This window comes from Myodes glareolus, chromosome 17, assembly GCF_982192425.1.
Source record: "Myodes glareolus chromosome 17, mMyoGla1.1, whole genome shotgun sequence".
NCBI lineage: Eukaryota > Metazoa > Chordata > Mammalia > Rodentia > Cricetidae > Myodes > Myodes glareolus.
Genome location: NC_142042.1, coordinates 25,106,012 through 25,129,222, shown reverse-complemented (window position 1 = coordinate 25,129,222; position 23,211 = coordinate 25,106,012). Strand labels below are relative to the sequence as shown.

At 40.2% G+C, this 23,211-nt stretch overlaps 1 protein-coding gene across 2 annotated transcripts in view; it reads right to left on the bottom strand.

Annotated features, from left to right (window-relative positions):
* Positions 1-23,211, bottom strand: part of Arhgef38 (Rho guanine nucleotide exchange factor 38) — a 103,166-nt gene that overhangs the window by 35,983 nt on the left and 43,972 nt on the right. For both annotated transcript variants that reach the window (XM_085677698.2, XM_048456751.3), the window contains exons 3-4: positions 15,941-16,064; positions 2,969-3,116 (exon numbers count right to left, since the gene is read on the bottom strand). In XM_085677698.2, the coding sequence (XP_085533824.2) occupies positions 2,969-3,116; positions 15,941-16,064 (272 nt within the window). The remainder of the gene's footprint in view (positions 1-2,968; positions 3,117-15,940; positions 16,065-23,211) is intronic.

The following is a 23,211-nucleotide window of genomic DNA, read 5'->3' as shown; positions in this document are numbered from 1 at the left end:
ATGTATGTGAGCATTTTGCCTCCTGTATGTATGTGTAGCATGTGACTATGAATGTCAGGTGCCCAAAGAAGTCAGAAGAGGGCATCGGAGTCCTTGGCACTGGAGTTACAGACGGTTGGGAGTCACCACATGAAGGCTAGGCAGCACCACCAGGTTCTCTGGAAGAGCAGCCAGCATTGGTCAACATTGGAACCGTCTTTCCCCACCCTCTGTTGAAAGTCCCTCACTTTGAACACACATTCCTGGTATATCAGGCACCAAAGAACTGACCCACTTAGAAATACTGTCCTAAGACTTCAAAACGAATTGTCTGGATGCAAATATAATTTTCTCTTTTGAATGGCAATGGGCTTCAAAGAATAGCCAAGGTTGAATTATCATACAGAAGGAGGCAGTATCTCTGCCTTCCTGTTGGAGGTTAGCCTTGAATTAAACCTACAGAGATACCTTCTGGTGTGTTAAATGAACTTTGCATTGCTGGCAAGCTTTCCAGACAGTTTTATCTACGACTAGAGTTTATGTTCCTGGGGGGTAAGAACCATGCTTATATATGAAAAATATTTTCAACATTATCTAGCACTCTCAATAAATATTTATGAGGCCCTCAATAAACATATTTTAATTTTAGCTAAAATGTATCCTAAGTCGCTTTAAAATCCGCTTTAGCTTCCAAGGCATGAAGCCACCTCTCATGTGGATATGTTGCTTCAAACCAACTCACTTCAGTGTCCCCTGCACTGTTGAAAATGGAGGCCGAGACTAACGTTCATCGGGAGCGGCAGCCGCTCCTTTATTTAGCCAGTAGGAAAAGGCAGGGCGACAGTAATAGCTTTGACTGATTACTTGGCAAGGGAAACCAAGCCCCGAGGGTGTTCAGGACTCTCTCTGGCCTATAAACCTGTTTGAAAACCTGTTTCTCAGAATTTAAAGCTTGACTCAGCTGAGGTCTGTGTTACAGTGATGTCAGTAACGCCATGGTCCTCAGCCTCCAGGCGGCCGCGCAGTTCCTCATTAACTTTATTTTCATGGAAAGGCAACTTTGGGGAAAATGGCTTCCACTTAAGCTGCTTTATTTTGATTCTCTTCCCCTAAAGAAATAGTTCTGCCAATATTGTTTCATTTGGATTTTGTGCCTTTCGGTGGGTGAGATTATTCCTAAAAGTCAGAAGAGTCTGAATATACAGAATTGGGCACAACATGGGACAGTAGTTTTGAAGCTTAAAAAACAAAGGAAGTCATTTAGGTCTGAAAGTAAATTTGAGATTTCACAATTACCTCTACTCTCCAACTGCTTTGAAAGGAAATGGTATTGAGCTGGGCTGCATAGAGACTACTGAAGTGGGCTCTGTTCTCTTAGGAATCAAAATTTATTGCAGGGCACACTAATGTTTATCCTCACCCAAGGAGCTTAGAGAAGCAGTCAGAAGGACCAGGGGCCCAAACTGACTAGCTTCCTGTCCAGGTCTCTTGGGCCCTGGGTTTAGAAGTGCAGGGCAATAGAAGGAGCCAGTTCTTCATGTGTCGTGTGATTATTATTATTTCTAGACCCTGAAGGGATTTATCTAAAAGGGATTCTCACAGGGATTGTGAGAAGGTGTTTTGTATGCAGGACGTCACCATCTGACATAAGGATAAAATACCTGTCCATGCAGAGAACATGTTCGTCATCTACGAACTTATTTAAGCAAATATAATCATTTTATACTTTAATTTTTCTTCCTGATGACCTGCTAACGCTGGCCTACACTGAAATAGCAAACACCAGCCAGAACTGCTTACCCCACACACGAATCATCTGAGCAGGTCAGTCTCCTCGGAGAGTATCAAGTTTTATTTTTGCTTTGTCAGCACCAAGATGTATACACACGGCAGCACAAGCCTTCCAGAATGGTTCCTTTTTTTTTTCTCTCAAGTTCTGGAAAAATGTTAAAGGCCTGCAATCTTTGGCCAGTAGGGGGCAATAGAGTGGAATTTAATCAAATTTAATCAAAGTTGTTGTTTTTTTTTTAATTTGAAGCCATGGAAACCAAATTAGACTCATTTCAGTTCTAACTGGAGCCTGGAGTGTCGTCCTCCAGTGTGGCCTCATTTAGTCTCCCCACAGCACCCCAATGCTGTACAAACTTCTCCTGTAAAAGGAGGACTCCCCCTCTTGCCCTCACCCGATAGAACACATGAAGGTGTGCTGGAGGTTCAGACTGGCACATCTTGGCTTCACACTTCTGCTCCCTCAAGCTGGCTAACCCCTGACTGGGTGACTCCCATTCAGCAGTAGACCACCCTCAAGAATGAAGAGTCCGTAGGAGAACTGGACAGGATGAGGAAAAGGGGAACGAGCTTGGCTTTAAATATGACTCCAGTTTTATCTAAAAGGTCAGACCAAACACAGCCTCACAGCCCCTTACTTACAAAGATAAGATAAATCTGTGCTTGCTAATTGTTTGGAGAATAGAAAGAGCTTTAAAGAAAAACTCTTATTCAAACTTCTGTAGCAGCACTACTGCCCCCTCACGTGTTATGAGTGAGGAAGGCAGAATGTTTAATTTTCCTGAAGTTAACTTTCACCCGGCCTTAATCATCCTCACACTCTCCCCACAGTGAACTGGGGCAACAAGAGGGACTATTCAGGAATAATGTAATCAACTCACTGCCCACTGGCCTTTGAGAACGCATGAATAGAACCTGCCTTTCATTTCTTATTTGTTTTATTATTACTGTTTGACAATATTGCACTTCCCCCATATCAGAAAAAGCCTTGAATCTTTGTCTCACTTGTTGATTTTAGTCATGCTCTTGCGGGGCAGCAAAAGTCATTCTGGGTTTGTAGCACATTGGCTTTTCATTAAGCAGCTGTCGGAGCAACCCCTGTGTATTGCTGGCTGTAGGTGACCTTTTGTCTCTGCCCACTGTAAATGGCCCCTGCTAAGCACCCAGAATAGATGGGAATCTCCTTTTGAAAAGGCCTTACTTTAAGGACTGGATACAGTGGTTCAAATGTTGCTTCAGCTCTTCTTCCTTTTCGTAGGACTCCAGTACACTGTGGGCCTCATCATGATGGTAGCAGTAGATTTTATAAATATCCTCCAGTGGTCCTTTGATCTGCAAGAATACCTCTCCTGAGCAGAGCAAAACAAAGACAAAATGAGCTCATCAGCCCAAAGTGACATTTCATTGGCTAGTACCCAATGCTGACTATGGAAAGTTAGGTCTATCCCACTGGATCCCCAGATTGTTTGGAAGGGACACGAGGCATTGAGTGGATAGTTCTTCCCTTTTCTTCCTCCCCCCTTTCTCCTCCTTCCTTCTGTACCTTCCTCCCTCTCCTTTCTTCTTTTCTTCCTTTTATAAAACAAATGAAGAGCTTGGCAGGTTGGTGCCCAGGATCACAGTGAGAGCAGACTAGATTAGAGAGATCTGCCCACGTTTAAATCAAGTTATCCTACTGACTGGCTTTGAGATTTAAGAAAAGGATTTTAATTCTCTGACTCTATTTCCGCATGTATAAATTACTAGCTACAAGAGATTCAATTTCATAGAGATATCATTGCAATTAGGAGATGTAGAGTGTACAAAACTCAAAGTAGAGTGCACACATAATAGATGTTCCAAATGGAAAGAAGGTATTGTTGACTTATTAAAATTATCGGAGATGAAACAAGATATAAGGTATGCGGTTTTATTGATATTTAGTCTACTAACAATATTTCCTAAGGTTCTTGGGAAGGTAAACAGTAGGATTTAGAGAAAAAAAAAACAAAAACAAACCAATAGACAACAACAACAAAAGCAACAGAGTGGGTGGGGAAAAGATTCAAGGGTTGAGAGTATTTGCTGCTCTTCCTGAGGACCTGGGTTTGGTTCCCAACACCCACATCAGGTGGCTACCAACCACCTAAAACTCCAGGTCAGGGGGTCCAATGCCTCCTTCTGACCTTCCAGGAACTGGCACCATATGACAAACAAATAAATAGAAATAAATTTTTAAAATGAATTTAAACTAATAGAACATTTTTCTCTCTGTAGGGAAGGTTAGGGGAGTACATGAAATAGCTTGGACCAACTGTATCCAGACATTTAATGAATCCTCTTTGATAATGTGATAAAATTAGAAATATAACTAGTGGGCCTAGTAGATACCAGATGATAATCTGGTTTAATTACTTGCCCCCAGCACCTCAACCTGAGCATAAGCCTTCACTTCTAGCCCATCATTAGATGTTGAGGGCAATGCACAGGAAACATGTGACAAGATCTATTATCAAAAAGCATTGTAAAGTTGAGATGGGAAATAATTCGGAAGCTGAACTGACTGTGGTAGTTGGCTTTATTAACAGTGACATGAACCTGCTATATACATAGTAAGCAGAAAGTCCTGCCACATGAAGCAGGCTTTATATAACTGCCAAAAACATGTTATGTAAATGCTTTCTTCTTTACATGCATGAAAAGATAAGAGGTTATTTATCCATATGAATTAGGAATGCATAAATCTGAATTGGAAGCAGATAAATGATTGTCTCACGTCCTGCTGGGAGGTGACAAAGTCAAGCTAACAGGCCAGACATGAGCTTTAGTCCTCACACTCCAGAGCTCTGCTGGACACTGGCTGAGGTGGGAAGACCGCTAAGTCAGAATCAGAAACCAGGGCTTAAATGGTGATTTGGGGAATGATTTTGTTCTAATTTTTTGTAGCTATGTTCCCTCATATTATTTGTGATAATTCTGAAGTGTCCCACTCATTTATAACTTATATCCAGTCGATAAGGTTTTTGTTTCCTCTTCATTATATGGGGTTTCTTCTCTGTTTATAGTTAGATTTTTAAGTAACATGAATCTGTGTGTGTGTATGGAGAGAGAGAGAGAGAGAGAGAGAGAGAGAGAGAGAGAGAGAGAGAGAGAGAGAGAGAGATTTGTGTGGCTTGGAATTAATCCTATGACTTGAGCATCTTTTCAGACGAAGAGCTGAGGGGTTCTTTCTGTTGCTGGTTCTGGGATTTAGCTGGGTAGATCTTTCTCCCAGTGTAAGTTTTGAAGATCAGCCCTTTAAGACAGTAGTACAAGCAAAAGGAAACCATTAACAACAGAAAATAAGACAGGAAAGCAAGTGAATTTAAGGTTGGTTATAAAACAAAGAGAGACCCCCAAGTAGCACAACCAGGGAGCAAATGGCAAGTTTGGGACAGACCTAAGCCCTAGAAGCAGGATCTGAGGGGGCATGGATAGAGGCTCCCTGGCATCTGAGCCTACACGTCTCCATATGAAATGAAGTTACAAATATGCACGTTCAGTACAAATGAGGTAATAATAGAGATGTAAGGAAATGGGAAAGAGCAAGGGATAGCCTGACAAATACATACGATCAAATCAGAAAGTTAAAAATCAGACAAAACTTGTTTTATATGCAAGTAAACCATCACTTGCCAGTGTCCTGGAATTTCTACGTCTCCCCTTGACAGTGAAAGCTTCTTCATCTTTTTTATAATTCCCGAGTAAAATTCTGTTGGGGCTCTAATAATAATTATTGAAGTTAAAAGATATTTAAGTACTCTAATTGAAAGTCGTTTATTCACCCAGAGGCCAGCTATAACACTGGTGGGCATAATATTTGATTTCCCTCCCAACCCATTCTGCCTCATAATAGTGCTGATGAAGCGAGGTATCTCCCGGCCAAAAGTGATTCTGTTTCCATGGTAACATAAGCCTGGGCTGCATTTCTTCAGTGGTGAAGGACAACTGCTCAGTCTAATGTGTGTGTTCTGGAAGGATGATTGGGGGTGGAGAAAGGAGTGAACCGAGAGCAGGGAAGGTAATTGCACTCTGGCTGCCTGACACAAAGGTGTCAGAATCCTAGAAAACAAACCCACCATCTTCTTTTTAAAAATTCTACAACCAAAATAATTTTTTTTGCAGTGATATTCCCCTAAAGCTGCTATCTTGCAAAGGAAAAAAAAAAGGACAAAACAAAAAAACAAGAATTCTGTTTGAAATTTCTTTAGTCATTGCTGTTAAAGGCAACTTGCCCAACAGGGTTGATATCCCTGGCAGAACTGTGGCCCAGTTGCCCCTCACTGATGCCAGTGCATTCAGGTTCTTCTCCTTTTATGTTCCTGCTGATTGAACTCTTCTTGTCTTTTAGAACTCCATGCCCGGAGTGTAGAGTCTGTAGCATTCTGGATTTCCTCTGTCAGTATGCAAACTTAAAGGTAAAGCCACGCTATTCAAGAAAGCTACTCATCCTAGGCTTTGTATAAGATTGTGGTTCAAACAGAAATAGATGTGATTATTCTTTTTAGCCCATCTCTATTTAACTATGGTTTATTGGATGACTGTTTTGCACTGTGGTGGGCTTGGATAGAGGCCCCCTGGCATCTGAGCCTATGCATCTCCATGCGAGATGAAGTTCCAAATACGTATATTCAATACAAATGAGGTAATAATAGAGATTTAAGAAAAAAAAAGGGGGGGAGAGCATGTGGTAGTCTGACAATTACATATGGTCAAATCAGAAAGTTAAAAATCAAAGACAATACTTGCTTTATAGGCAAGTAAACCATCACTTGCAAACACAAAGAACCAACAGTTCATTCAAATAACTTATATAAGCCTGCAAGGGCATGAGAGAAGAGTCAGTTCCCATTCACCGTGCCCTATGAAGGTGCAATACTAGGGCTGGGCATCACAGAAGTGAACATGTTCAGTGTCTAGGGAACTATAAGTGAGCATGAAAGCCAGGAGATAGTGAGAGGGGTAAAATGTATTTGGAATCTCCGAATGGCCTAGGATGGAAGGCTCAGTGGCTCCAAGTCTGTGAGGAAGCTCCAGAAACTGGGCAGGTAGTCAGGTCCTGAGCCAGAGCATGTACCACTGGAGAGCAGAACTGAAGCAGATGGAAAAGCATACACAGACCTTAGGCAGTGGACTAACAAGACTGGAGAGCGGCTTGGAAGATTATCCTGATGGAGAGTCATGCAAGAGGTGGAACTGGAGAAAGCAGTTGAGGCCAGAGATGAGAAACCAATCACAAAAGGAAGAAAAAAAAAATAAGGGCAAGCCCAGGAAGGTGCAACAGTTAAGAGTGCTCTGTGGTCCAGGGATGTACCTAGAGTGATAAAGCACATGCTTAATGTGTGCAAGGGCCTGGATTCAATCGCCAGAATCACTAAAAGGCCAAAGAAGTGATGTAGAACCAACTGCCTGTGTTCAAATTCTGGTTTTACTATTTATGACATGTATACATTAGAGAAAGCTAGCTGCCTTCTCAGTTCTATAGTTTCCTCATTTGCAAAATGAGAGTGACAGTAATTGCAAGATAACTGCTAATTAATGAGGTTAACTGTGTAATGATTTTAAATCAGTAGCTGGTACATGCAAATACTCAAAGGGGAATAGGCCTAACAAGGAAAATCTGAAGCAGGGAGGAAAGAGAAGAGGGGAGCAAAGGGGCAGTGAGAACACACGCACAGCAAGGCGTGATTCCAGGATCACATGCGGCTGAACAAAGATGACGTGTGGAGGCTTAAGGTGCACACACGACGCATTTTACTGTAGATGGACTGATTGAGAATTGCTCGTTATGTGGTCAGGTGGGACCGTCCTGTGCGGACTGCATACGTGAGTATGGAATCCAGGGAAGAAGTATATGACGTGAGAGTGATAGAGGATGCCAACTGCGGGTCATAGAAGTCATAGATTTAATGTGGTGGTGACAAAGAAGGCCAGAGAGAGACAGAAAAGAGGGTGTGAAGATCCAGTCTTTGTGAGCTCTTACCTTAAGAGGAGACAAGAAGATGAGGTCTCAGAGAAGCAAGAGGAGGCACAGTAAGTACTCGGAGACTAGGAAAAATCAACAGAGCCAAGAGCAGTCTTGTGCTTTAATGACATTTAGGCCAATCAATGGTAGATTGTGCATCGGCACATGATTCCAAGACAATTTTCCCCATTCTATATTGTGTATCTTGACTAATGTATATCATTATGAAAATATGCGGTTGCCCTCTTGGCTTTTGCAACTTCAATTTACGATGTCTGCATGTGACAAAGGTGGTGTATTTCTTAGTACGTGATCCATCGCTCAGGAACACATGACTATACAACTCAGGGAGCAATGTAGCCGAGATCGAAATTTGGGATTCGCAGAGTGTGTTGCCCTCACCTCCCACCACCTAGCCATATTCTATCGCTTTTCTATAGCAATAGAAAGTTTGGTTGCTCCAAATATTTTTGGTGTTAAGAAGGCATGCTTATTTCTCTGTGATGCAAAAACTTGGAGGTGATGCAAAGCTGCCCCCGGGCTTTTGTATCACTGAAAAATAAGCATGTCTCACACCACAGATGCTTTGTTTTTGTTTATCTTTTCTCCCAGATGAACTTAATTCTAACCAATACACTATGCTCCCTTTCTTCTTTAGAAGGAAATATTTTAGGATAAATACTGATTCATAACGCTTCATTTGGAAGGTGTGTGAAATGTTTAAAGTAGTAAGTTAATTGTATTAATAAGCAAAAATTGCAAATTTAACTTTAAAATCCAGTCAAGACAATGCTTTAAAAGAACTTCCAATAAAAACTAAAGGTCTGACCCCACATTGAAGTATTTCTGACAGGACACCATGGCATGAATTCTCAAATAACTAATAATTTGTCTCAGGAGTGTTCTGCTTAGAGACACATATGTATCTGTATACATATGCATATGTATATAAATATATTTATTTTACATCTGGGCTGCAAACTGCCCCCATTAAAAGAGACAAAGCTTTGAGATGGTGGCTAACCTATTGCACCTCACGTACGGGAAACTCCAAACTGTCTTCCTCTGCATACAAACTCACCCACAGGAAAAAGCAATGAGAAATTATAGTTTCCTTTCCACAAGGTTCTTCTAGTCCTGTTCCCTACACATTACATATGAGATGAGTGTGTAAAGCAGTATATTCTTGACAGTCTTCTTTAGAATACTTTGAAGAGTCACAATTGTGCAAACATATCTCAGATAACACAGTTGCTATGTGGGTTCTCGAAGGCTATTAACAAACCATTGTTCCAAAGAATATTGGATTAAAACAATCATTTTGATTTTTTGTTACTGTTTTATGGGCTCACTTGACTCAGCTGAATGACTTTTTTGACTTCACTTCATGTTCTCTGAGAATGCAGTTATGGGAGAACAACACTGGAGAGTGACGGCCAAGATGGCCCATTCACAAGTCTGGTGCCATGACAGACATTGGATGTGTGTCTTGGCTGGGATACTGGGGATGGCTAAACCGATTTCTCTTCCTCTCTTCGTGTTGTTTCTCTACATTTTATATTTCTTACCTATAAATTACATCTTTATTTTTTATTGCTTTTATTGAGCTATATAATTTTCTCTGCTTCCTTCTTCTCACCCCCTCCCCTTTTACCCTCTCTCATGAACTCCACACTCCAAATTTACTCAGGAGGTCTTGTCTTTTCCTACTTCCCATGTGGATTAGATCCATGTACGTCTCTCTTAGGGTCCTCATTGTTGTCTAGGTTCTCTGCAATTGTGAATTGTAGGCTGGGTTTTCTTTGCTTTATATCTAAAAACACTTATGAGCGAGTGTATATTATATTTGTCTTCCTGGGTCTGGGTTACCTCACTCAAACTGATTGGCTGAGATGTTCCCAAAATCATGCTACCGCAAAATGAAAAGCACAGGTGTTTCAACCCTGTGCCCTCAGACAGCAAGGATGAGCTTGTGACTCACAGCGGCCATGCCAGATCCACTAGATACCTCGATAAATGAGGAGGAGAAAGTTACTCAACAAACCTTGGTGTCTGGATGAGGTTCAAGTTTATAAATAGATACAGAAGCTTGCAGGTCTGAGAGCGCTGAGAGAACTGTTTGGATTTTAATGCCAAAACACAAGGTGGGCTTTAAAATCCACACTGGATCCAAACAGTTTAAATTATGAAAACTAAGCAATAAGAGATTTAGTGATAGGAATTGCCATTGAACTCTGCGCTGACACATGCATCCTACTGGAGGATCACAGAGGCCGTCTGCACAGCGTCTAAGACGCACTGGAATGCTGATGGACTTCCCAAGACCTTCCCATACTCTCCTGACACAGGGCCTTTACTCTGTTCTCATTAAGACTGCCTTTTGCAGCTGGGCCATGGTGGCCTTTAATCCCAGTACTCAGGAGGCAGAGGCAGGCAGATCTCTGAGAGTTCGAGGCCAGTCTTGTCTACAAGATCTAGTTCCAGGACACAAACCAAAGCTATGGAGAAACCCTGTCTCAAAAAATCGAAAGAGGGAGAGGGAGAGAGAGAGAGAGAGAGAGGTGGCCTTTTGCATGTAATTGCTACCCTTCTGAATTAGTCAAGTCCAATGCAAATACCACATTCTAAATCAAACTTTCCTCAGCATTTGAGTTGGAATAGTTTTTCTCTGGGGTTCTGTAGGAGTTAACTACTTGTTATGCAAAAACATCATCCCCAAACTTAAACAATTGAAAACAACTGCTTGCTCTCGTTCTTGGGATGAGGGTTGGGCAGTTTCACTAGATGGCTCATCTCTCTGTGGTGCTGACAGACTTACTTATACCTTACAGTCAGCTGAGCAGCAGTGTCTGGTCAGGTGGCCGAGGATTACTGTGCTCATCTGTCTAAGGCCATTTCTATGTTTCTTGGAATGACTGAGTAGTTTGAGTTTCTCTCTTTATGATCATGGAGTAGAACTCGCCATGCAGTTATGAAAAATATCACTTTGTCTTCTTTTGTTAGCATCGGAGGCCAGCTCAGAAACCAAAGGTGAGGGGCCCTGAGAGTAAAGCTCCAACTGACGCTTTTAAAAGTATATCTTTATTGTTTCAATTTTCTGAAATATTTCTGTAATCTTTCTAGTCATGACTAGAAAATTTAGAAGTAAAAGCATCTTTAATTGAATGTTCTCTGTAAACTGTGTTGCTTTTTATTTAAAATCTGAATTGATATTTCATACTAATAAAGTAAATACAGAGGCAATACAGTTTCCACACACACTGTACACAGTTTTCCTATGTTAATATAGCAAATAACCACAATGTAACTGTCAGTAAAAGGAAACTGATCTGTTTATATCATCAAGATTTTTTTTGGATATGTGGAATGCTTTCTTCTGATTGGATGTGTCTATACCCCCTGGAGGCAAAGACCACAGATATAATGCTGTATCTGTCACAATGCAAAAGGTTTGTGATGTGAGGCTGATATTCCCACGATTCTTGACCTTGATCAATTGGTTTAAGTATGTTTCTTGCTATAAGGTTACCATGCTTCTTTCTGATGTCAGAAATTACTGGTAGAGAAACCTTGAGATTTCTGTGAAGAAGAGAAATCTGTTTTCTCTGCTGTAGGATAATGCTCTTGTACACTGTAAGGATTTGTCACTTGCATTGGTTTAATAAAATGCTGATTGGCCAGGAGCAAGACAAGAAGTATGGGGCAACCAGACTAAGCGAATTCTGGGAAGAAGAATTCAGTCTCTAGTCATAATCCAGAAGCAGAGGAAGCAAGACGAAAATGCTGCACGGAGAAAAGGTAACAAGCAACATGGCTAAATATAGATAAGAATTATGGGTTAATTTAAGTTGTAAAAGGTAGTTGATAATAAGTCTGAGCTAATAGGCCAAACAATTTATAATTAACATAAGCCTCTGTGTGTTTCTTTGGGACTAAATGGCTGCGGGATCAGGCAGGACAGAAACTCCCATCTACAGTTCTCTAACTTGCAGGCAGTATATATCATATTTACTAGTGGATTTTATACGAAACAGCTATAATGATGATGGTTGCTTGCTAGTGGATTTTTGTATTTTCCTTTACTTCTGTCTTTATACATTGAAACCTACTGGAGAGCTGGTTTTTATTCCCAGTTATGGATATCAATATGTTTGTTGTTTGTTGATATTCTTTGAGTTGTATTGATTACAATTAAATACTGACTGTATATTTGTATGCACTTATTTTTTATGGTATATGTATGTGTGTGGTGTATGCATGTCTTCCTGTGATCCTTTGCTTTATCTATGTGGATTTATTTTGGCACTTGAATTCACAATATCATATTTTTGAAGATTTGTTTGACTTTTTATTTATGTCTTTGTGTGTGTGTCTGTATTTGTGTATGTGCACATGAGTGCAGGTGCCCACAGAGGCAGAAGAATGTGTCAAGATCCTGAAATTGGAATTACTAGTGCTTGTGAACTGACCATGAGTGAAATGTAATTCATCTGCAAAAGCAATATGTGCCCTTAACTCCTAATCCATCCCTTCAACTCCTATAATACTGATTTTTAAGACTTGGTTACAGTAATGTTTACAATGAGATCAGACAATCAATTTTTGAATAACAAATTTCACCAAATTCATTTCTGGTTCTGCAATTTTTATTTAAATATAAATACCTATTATTAGAATTATAATAAATATTATACCTATTACTAGAATGAACTGGCATTCCATACTTGCTTTCTCTATTAACAGATACACCCAGCATTAAACTGCAAAACCTTTATTGATGGTGTCACCTCACTAGTAGCCATTGTTTTTATATGTTTTATAGGATCAAGGAACCTTGGAAATAAGTTTGCATGAAATCAGTGGAGAGCAGCTGTTATCTGATGCGCATGAACAATCTTTGGAATGGTGTGTAAACACGCTTTGAGCAGCTCTGTGCATACTATCACCTTTCTTGATCAATCTTTTTAAAACAATGACTAATGTTTTCTCACGTGAATGCTGCTGCTTCTTCAGCAGATATCTGTCTCCTGGTTAGTTTGTGGTTAGTGACGGCTATGTTAAGGTCTGTATGGTATATGGGGTAAGCATTCTGATTTTCATATGTTCAGCATCAACTTTCTTGAGAAGCAGAAAAAGCAACACCTACATTATGTGACTACAATAAGTCTTTATATCTGAAGGGTTTATTGCACAATTAGAATAAGTATAACCAAATAATAACAAGAGGGGTGGATTTTGTAGTGATATTTTGTTTGTGTTTTAACAAATAAAACTTGCCTGAAGATCAGAGTGCAAAGCCAAGCCACTAGAGCCAGGCAGTAGTAACACACATCTTTAATTCCAGGACTTGGGGGACAGATGGATCTCTGTTAACTCAAGGCCACCCTGGGCTACACAAAATCGATCCATTCTAAAAGAGAAACAGAGTTCACACAAAGGGAATCCATCCCATGATTTAGGATCCCACGCCTTTAATCCCAGGACTAGTGAGGTGGAGACAGGAGTAATATGGCTGGGTTGAGAGAGGAATATAAGGAGGGAGGAGACAGGAGCTCCTTGAAGTCTGAGGAGCAGTCCAGTATGAGGCAGTCAGTCTGAGGAGGCAGTCTGAGGACAGGATCCCCCCTTTGTTCTGAGCATTGGCAGAGGTAAGAACTCTAGGGACTGGCCGTTTCACTTTTCTGATCCTTCAGCTTTCAACCTCTGGTAGCTGACTCCAAGTTTTTATTATTAATGCCAATTAGAATCGTGCTACAAGACACATAACATACAACAAGTGTCCTGACTGCTGCTGCAGGAAGAGGCAGAAGCGCCCACGCAAAGCTGCCAGTCTCTCTGTTGCCTGCACACATTTCATTCATATCTAACTGGAAATCCCTGCATGTCCCACCAACTCTAGCGATAGACATTCTGATGGCCTCATGCTTCTCAGAGGCCATAGTGTATGCCACACAGCATAGGCCATGGCGCAACTAACTGCTGCACCCAGTGAGGGCGGAAGGGTTTGCAGCCTCAAATATATCCCCAAAGGCCACCAGAACAATGTGGGGCCGTTTCTAGCTCCTCAGGTCCATATGTCCTCACTGTATTAGCTGGTGCCCTGCATGTGGCACTCCAAAGTGCCAGGAAAGGAAATAGGCTGCATTCCAATTTACTGTGGTACACTTCTTCACTCAGTCAAGGCCATGGAAGAGATGACATTCGAAGTTGAATTACCTGAATTTCACATTTGTTTTCAATACCCTCCCCAGATGTATTCCCTACTCCGCCTCTAAATAATCCTTCACATTAGCTTAATCACTTACCATTTTTTAAATGTGTTGCTATTTTCTATTAGTGCTAAATGGAAAGAAAGTTCCAAAAAACACCTTTGCCCAATGTGGACCATACTTCTCAAAACATAATGAATAACTTTAAATGTATACAGTATCTTGTAGTCCTTCCTTTATTCCTATTCAAAATGTTCGCATTAAGGGATTGTAGCAGCACAAAAGCACTGTGATGAGGATCAGACACACACCTTCACTTCAAGGAGAGAGCTCCCTGTGAGCTTAGGAGAGTCAGAGGGGATCTTTTTCACTTCACTCTGCCCAACAGTACCACACAGCATCGTCCTCTGTAAGCATGCTGCTGCTCAGACCTATTCATAGGATGAACTGATGAATGGCTAGGGAATCTCTGCTAACAGGAAGATGTGTACAGTCTCAGAGAAAGAAAACATTAATACAGTTTGTTGGGGATGTTGAATCGCAAGGAAAGATAGAATTTAAACCCGACTGAATTCTTTCATTTGCCTTTTCATAAGATCAGCTTGCTCCCTAAATTTTGGACCCATATAGATATTAAATAAGAATAATTTTGTTCCTTTATAACTATAACTTTAATATCTACAAAAAAGAGGATTCAATAAAGATAGTGTGTGTGTGTATGTGTGTGCGTGTGCGTGTGTGTGTGTGTCAAAGGGACATTCTGCACAGATTAACAGCAATGATCACTTGCAGGAGTGACAATGGGTTTGGAGGAGCATACAAGCAATCCTTCATCTTTACCCTATAGATCCTCAATTGTTCTAATACTTTCATAACATGCAATAAATGTAAAATTACAAAATGATCACTTTAAAAGGAATTCATAAGCTACACAGCACTGTGTATTGATACATAAAACTCCTTCAAGTAGTTATTTGCAAAGCTGAAGACATTAACAGAATAGACTCTAAGCTGAATATTTTTCATGTAATATCCTCTGTAGTCATTTTTAAAAACCTTGTCAGAATAAAAACTGTAAATGTATAGATACACACAGATATGTATGTATACACACAGGGAGCATGTGAAGGGTCCAGACCTGTAGATCCAAAGTTCTAGGATCTCCATGACAAAAGCAACAATAGGATGTCCAAGAGGAGTTCCAGTACCCAAATGTAGAAGAAACCAGAGGCCTCGAACCAGACCAATGGCTTATTGAATTGAGCACTTACAAGTAAAGATGTATGTACTAAAGGGTACACCGTGACTCACTCTGTCACATTACAGTTTCCAAGCTGAGACAATTTGGGTTTTTTGTTTTTTGCTTTTTGTTTCTATTTTTAAATTTTATTTTGGGGGGGAGGTTGTAAGGGCAGCTAACAGAAGCGAGGGAACAGGAAGATGAGTTGTATCAGGATGCATGATGTGAAATCCATAAAGAATCAATGAAAAAAGTTAAAAATAAGAGAAAAAAGAGTAAAGTGGAAAATTGAAAATGTAGATGGTGTCTAAGTTCCTTGGAGATCACATACTTTTCATGTAAAGTATTTAAAATCAGTAAATTTATAAATTTAAGATTAAAAAATCCATGGAAATTGAAATCAGAATAGCTATTAAAATATTCGATTTTTTAAGGACCAAGGAAGTTCCAGCCATAAAACAAATTGAAAGACCATCTAGAAAGCAGAGAGATTGAAAGGGTGAAAACTAAAACGCGATTCCGTCTGTGCTCAGTGCTACTGAGGGACCTCGGCAAATGGTTATAAACCCATTTGGAGATAAACGTGGAGTTTGTGTAATTACCATGAACCCGAAGGCAGACTCGGCATTTATATATCTCCTGGGAAGCTTTGTGCGTCAGAAACATAAAACCAAAGTACCAGGGGGTTATTAAAATACTGTTTCCTGTGGTACTGTAGAAATCAAGAAGGAGCAAACATACCGATTACTTGCATGGCCGGTTCCACGTCTGTTGTGGCCTCTTCCAACAAGGACAGTAGCTTGGCAGATATCTGGTGGACGGATTCGATGTTGCTAAACAAGCCCTCCACATCCAACCTGTCAACCTGAAGAAGCAGAACCTCTGAGCATCAGCCAATCGGAAGAGAGCCATTTGTGCACCATACTTCCTTCTGCTAAACAGCAAGAATTCTACCTTCCAGCCCTCATCCTGCTCTGTGAACATGCTCACTAAGGACTTCTAAATGTAAATGTACTGCATAAATGTATAGATTTTCATCAAAGAAATTATGATGATGTATTATACCTCTGTCTTAAACATCACCAACAAAAATTGATGGAGTCAATTTATACACTCAAGTCAAAAAATATTTGACTTGAGTGTATAGCACTGTTTTTCAAAATAAATCAGATTGGGAAGATTTAGACGTAACGGCATTTTTATTAACTGACCTCTATGCAAGCATGAACCACTCAACTTAGAATGTTTTACTGTCAGGATGGAGAGATGGCTCAGTGGTTAAGAGGAATTGCTGCTCTTCTAGAAGACCCGAGTTCAAATCCAAGCACCCACACCAGACTGCCTATAACTTTCTGCAACTCCAGTTCCAGGGGATCTGAAACCTTTTTCTGGTCTCCGTGATACATATGTCATAGCCCACAAATACACACACACACACACAAATAAAAATAGGAAATTTTACTGTTTTCACTGCAGAAATCAAACCATATCTTTTTTTTTCAAGTAACTATTTTCAAAGCGGTTTTAAACCACAGATGTTGTGTTTTAAACCACAGAACTGATGGCAAATAAATTTTCCTCTGAGATAAATATACTAATTAAGGATTTGTCATATGTTATAATCTCAGGCATATTCTCAAAACTCAGTGTGATCATTCTTATACTCATATATGTTTATCATGAAATCTTATTTATTCGTCTTTCACCAGATACCTTCTATGTCCTAGGACATGTAGTGGAAATTGCAAGCCTATATTACCACACCTCTCTATTTAGGAGGATGCCAAGGACACGTAGTGGAAGAGAGATCCGATCATAGGGAATGACGAGCAGAGAGAGGCTTAGCTGACCGTGTTCAGTAATCTTAGTGTGGTGGCAAACACTCTGATTTGGTCTTAATTTTAAAAAGTGTTTCCTCTGTCATAATTAAATTATGCTGATTCAGGATAGACCCACATTGGTGTAGGATCAGCTGAGGTTAGTATACAACAGAAAACCAGGAATTTGTGCCATTTTTCTACGGTTTATTGTGACTGAGGTCATGGATGGGCAGCGAGGTGATCAGTAAGCGTACCATAGAGGAGCTTCAAAGGCAATAAGCAGGGCTGTATAGAGAGGTCAGCAAAATCAGAAGAGCAAGACACCCGAGTCCCTTAGTTTTTAGGCTCTCTTTCCTTGACCTGGGGCCCATGGGATGGTTTAGTGGGTAAAGACCTTGCTGTGTAGGCATGAAGACATGTGTCTGGATCCCTGGCATCCTCTTACGTAGTGAGGTGTGGTAATATATGCTTGCAATTTCAGCACCAACCTGGCAAAGACAGGAGAACCCCTGTGGCTTACTGGTCAGCCAGTGTAGCCTGACAGGACCCATGAGCTCCAGAATGCACTATGGCAGTGGTTCTCAACCTTCCTAATGCTGTGACCCTTCAGTACATTTCCCCATGCTGTGGTGACCTCCCACCACAAAATTATTTTCACTGTTGCTTCATATCAGTAATTTTGCTACTCCTATGAATTGTAATATAAATATCTGTATATTTCCTATGGTCTTAGGTGACCCCTGTGAAAAGGTTGTTTGATCCTCCTGCCTGAAAGGGGTTGTGACCCACAGGTTGAAAACAGCTGTACTATAGAGTTTGTTTCAAAAAGAAAGGTGAGGAGCTTTCAAGATGCCCACCTCCTTTTCACCTCTGCTTCCATTCACACAAGCATAGGTGAGTGAACCTGCACACATGCATACCACACACACACACACACACACACACACACACACACACAGGGAGGATTAGGGAGGAGGAGGGAGTGACGACGGTGAGGGGGGGGAGTCGATGGAGTTCTTCTGATGAAGGCTGAAGATTTTGTCCTCAAAGTCTGTTAGAGCAGGGAAAAGTGATCAGTATATTGGTCTTTTTCTGGACATTAGTCAGTGTGTGTTCTCCATCTCGTACAAGCCTGTTATTTTGGTAAGCACATTCTGCCACTGAAGTTGAAAGGATGACTTCACATTGAATCTTTGTCAAACACCATGACTGCATTGGTTATATGCCACACAGCTATACTTCAGACATTTATCTCACCCATCCCTGACAAATTCCTTGTCCCTATGTCATCACCACTGTCCTTGAGATGACCCCCAAACTCACTCGCCATCAAATCCATTCAATTATATGTTTCAGTCTAACCTTAGGCAGCCTTTCCCAAGTACTTTTTGTTGTTGTTTTGAGGCAGGTTTTTTTCTGTACATAGCCCTGACTATCCTGGAATTCACTGTGTGGTCCAAACTGGCCTTGAACTCACAGAGATCCTCCTGCCTCTATGTCCTGAGTGCTGGGATTAAAGGTGTGTGCCACGGTGCCCAGATTTCCCAACTACTTTTATGTATTCTGAGTTTATTAGGACCGAGTGTAGGTGTAGTTCAGCAGTGAAGTGCTGCATAACTTCAGTGCATGAAGCCCTGAATCTGGCTCCTAGCACTGAAAAATATATTACTTAAATAAATTATCTACATCTGTACACTAATTGCTACATTGTGATTACAATCAAGACTGGCTTTTAGGTCTCTAATCCGGGGTCTCCAATAATACCCCTTCATTAAGGATTCACTGAGGAGGAAAGGATATGTGTGGCTCTTTTGCATGAAATCTAGGACTTTGGGGGGTTTCTATTTTCTCTCTTATAAACTCAATATCATACAAAATGTGTAGATGCACATAACAATTACTGGCTCATGTTAGCTAAGATGTATGAAATTATCATTTAATAATTTACCATCAACTGGTCAAAACCATATAGACCTATTGTACCAAGCAATCTTTTTATTATTTATCAGTTTGGAGTGCACTGTGAAATATGAGCCATCTTGAAGAAATACAGAGTAAAGCAAGGTGCCATGTGTGGAGTTATACACGGAGACTAAGACAGATCCAGTACCATGACCTTGCAGGCCTACCCCCCACATAAAGGTCAGCAAACACCACTCACAAGTTGGCCGTCATCTCTGAACTTCTTCAGTTTCTGCTGACTTTTCTCCAAGTTGCCCCTTCTACCTTTCATTTGCCAAGGTCACTATCCTGTATATCTAATTCAGATTATAAATCCATTTAGCAAGAATCTAAGACTACTTTCTATCTATAATCTTAGCTCAGTGCAACAAACTCTGAACAACAGAAACTTAGTTTTTAATTCCATTTCTTCCTGAAGGACAGAAAGGATTAAAACATCAATTGGCCTGGTTTCAATCCTATCACCACGGGCCCTTGGGGACTCTGTGAATCACAAAATGAATTCACATCCAGGCACGGCTGTGCCAAGGAACAAACAAACATCTGGTCCAAATCGGCTTTTAAAAGTGATAGATGGTTTTACGATTACTGTTATAAATTCATGGAAACATCCACATATATTTATTAATCATTTACTCAAAACAGGCAATGTTCTAAGAGCTTAAAATCAAATTCTGCTTTAAGTGAACTAAAATTTACTTTTGAAAAAAGTTTAGGAAAGCACTATCCTAAGACAAATCGATAGTTATTCATATCTATGAAACAGAAATTAAAGCTGAGGGTTGATGCTGACAATTTAATTTCGCAGAAGTGTTTATCATGGGATATCCTTCAAATAGAAATTTACATCACATTCAAGCCATTGCAAGGATTTAAAACCAGGTAATGTGGTAACTCTATTAGCTCTTTATGGTTCAAAGGTACTTTGACTATCCATGATATTTTATAGTTTCATAAAAATTTTATCATTCTTTTTTCTATTTCTGAGAAAATATCTTTGGAGTTTTGATAAATATCTCTTTGTGTTGTATGGACGTTTTAAGAACAATATTTTTCTGCCCAGAAATATGTTTCTGTCTTTCCATTTATCTATGTTATCTTCAAATTCTTATTAACATTTTAGCAATTTCAGTGATTGTTTAAATATGCCATAATATTTTAGTTAACAAACCGATATAGTACCAACATAAATCTAGACACATATTCCACCAAGCAAAGCAGGGAGCTAAGAAACAGACCTACATATTTACGGTCAATTGGTTTCAACAAACAGTGAAGAAAGGACTCTCTCAGTAATGTGCTAGGAAAACTGACTAACCACTTTGCAAAAATCAACTCAAAATAGACTAAAGTTTCAAAAGCAAAACCATCAGAGTTAAAATGGACAAGAGACTAGGCAGTTCTCCAGACAAAACACTAGTAACCAGAAAGTATTTGCCAAAATGCTCAACATAACAAATCACTACAAAAATACAGAGTAAAATCCCAATGACTTATCAGTTCACATCTGTTGGATAGTTAGTATTGAAACCATTAACATAAATAAATAAAAAAAAAAGAAAAAAAAACGCTTTACTGAGTCAGGTAAGCCAGACCCAAAAAGAGGAATAAGGTATGTATTCACTCATAAGTGGATTCTAGCCATAATTAAAGGTCTTTGAGCCTATTATTCGTGATCCTAGAGAAGCTAAATAAGAAGGTGAACCTGAAGAAAATTCAGGTAGTTTTCCTCCTGGAGATTGGAAATAGACAAGAGTTCCAGGTAACCAAGGGTGCATGGGGGGTTGGGAGGGTAGTTGGAAGGGGAGGAGGTTAGAGAGAAGGGAGCAGAGGAGGAATGGGAAATGCTCGGGAGACTGGGCGGGGGGAGGGAGGAAGGATAGATATGGGTTCAGGGAAGAATATATCTCAACTATGGAAGTCAGTTTAGGGTTTACTAGAGACTTGACTGTAAATGGGATCCCAGGTCCAAGGAGAGATCCCCAGATTGTTCTCTGGACAGAGGAGAGGGTGCCTGAACTGGCCTTGGCCCATAACCATACTGATGAATATTTTGCTTATCACCATAGATCCTTCATCTGGCAATAGATGGAGATAGAGACGGGAACCCACGTTGGAACACTGGACTTAACTCCCTAGGTCCAACCGAGAAGCAGAAGGAAGAAGAACGTGAGCAGGGAGGGCAAGATCAGAGGGAACCTTCATCCGGCGATGGATGGTGATGCAGACGGAGACCCACATTGGAGCACCGGACTGAGCCCCCCAAGGTCCAAAGGAGGAGCAGAAGGAGGAAGAACATGAAAAAGGAAATCAGAACCGCAAGGGGAGCGATCACCCACTGATACAAGGCGACTGATCTAATGAGAGTTCACCAAGGCCAGTTGACTGGGACTGAAGGAGCGTTGATCCTACCAGATTCTCTGGAGGAGGCTGGATTCTCTGAATGTGGCTGGCCCGAAGTCTTTCTAAAAAGCCATTGACAATGACTCTGGGACTTGTTTCCTCTGCATATTCTGGATTTTTGGGGATCCAGTCTGATTGGATACTCACCTTCCTGGTCCTGAAGGGAGCAGGGAGAAATTTGAACTACCCACAGGGCAGGAAACCCTGACTGCTCTTAGGGATGGAGAGGGAAGAGGAGAGGGAGTGGGGGTGTGGGAGGGTGTTGGGAGGAGGGGCGAAAATGGAAACTTTTATATTTTAATAAACTTTTTTTTTTAAAAAAAGAAACCATTAACAATAAGAAGCATTGGTAAAGATGTGGAGGAAGGGAAACCCCATCTACTCTTGGTGAGAAAGCAAATTGATTTATTCACCGTGGATAACTCTGTGGAGGTGTCTTGTGATTCAGACCTCACTTCTAAATTATATCCAAGGGAACCGAAATCAGAACACAAAACAGAACACTGCAATGTCGTGCTTTTTGTGTCATTCACAATAACTAAGAAATACAGACTATCTACATGTCTATCCAATGGATAATCAGATGTTTGCATTTACCCAATGGTATGCCACTGGTCTTTTAAAAAAATAATGAAATTTTTTGTGACAATGCAGATGAACTTGGGCTAAAATAAATTAGTTAAAACAAATGAATAAATAAATAAAATAAATTAGTGACTAAAATAAATTATTTTCAGCATGAATTCTACTTGATTTACTTAGAAAGTATAACAAAGTCAAACTTACAGAATAGAAAGAAAAATTATCCCAGAGGTTTGGAGGGGTTGGGAATTGCTTGTCAAAATCATAAAGTTTTTCTTAGAAGAAGCAAGTTCAAGAGATCCATTATTTATTACATATATTATGATATATACCTAAAAATTGTTGAGAGTACATTTCCAGTGTTTTTACCTCACACACACAAAGATATATTGCTGAGGTGATGTAGCCATTTCATAATGTAAGCATATATAAAGATATCATGTTTCTAAACTTAAATATATGTGATATTTTGTTTTTCAATTATAAAGTAAAATTTCAAGATGTTGAGTTTGCACCAAATGTGTATGATATTTATGTGTATATGTCCAAATATAAAATTCTCAGTAAAGGAAAATAGATTTATGAAAGTGCCATAATTCAAAGATTGTAATAACTAATACATAATTACTTTGTACCCCACAGGAACCTGGCAATCTATTCCTTGATTTTCCTGTTTTTACATCATGGTTCAAGCTCTCCCATGTACTCAAAAGTGCCTTGTCCTCACATAACACACTATCCAGTTAAATCTAATTTGGTAAGGATTATATTTGTCTAGGTGTTTTGCCCAATTCTCTGTCCTTTCTTTTGCATTTGAGAGGAATGACAGGACCCATAGGTCTTTAGTACTATCTGATCCTGCTGGAATTCTCCGATCACATCCCTCTTTTTGCTGTGGTAGGGATGTTAGCTAGCTGACCAGTCAATCCGGTATCTCTAAGTGTATGTGCTACAGACTGAATGTTTCCAATTTTCCCCCTTCCCAATTCATATCTTCAAATTTTACATTCAAAATAATTGGATTGGGAGATAGGGTTCTGTGGTGGTTTGACTGAGAAATATCCCCAACATTTGGTCCCCAGTTGGTACTGGTGGAAGAAGCTACTGGACCCTTAGGAGGCAAAGTTTTGCTGAGAAGTGCATCACTAGGGGCAGCAGGTTTTGAGTGCCTAAAGTCTCACTTCATCTCCAGTTCTCTCTCTGCTCTCTGTTTGTGGGTGGAAGATGCAGCATCTTGGCTTCTTA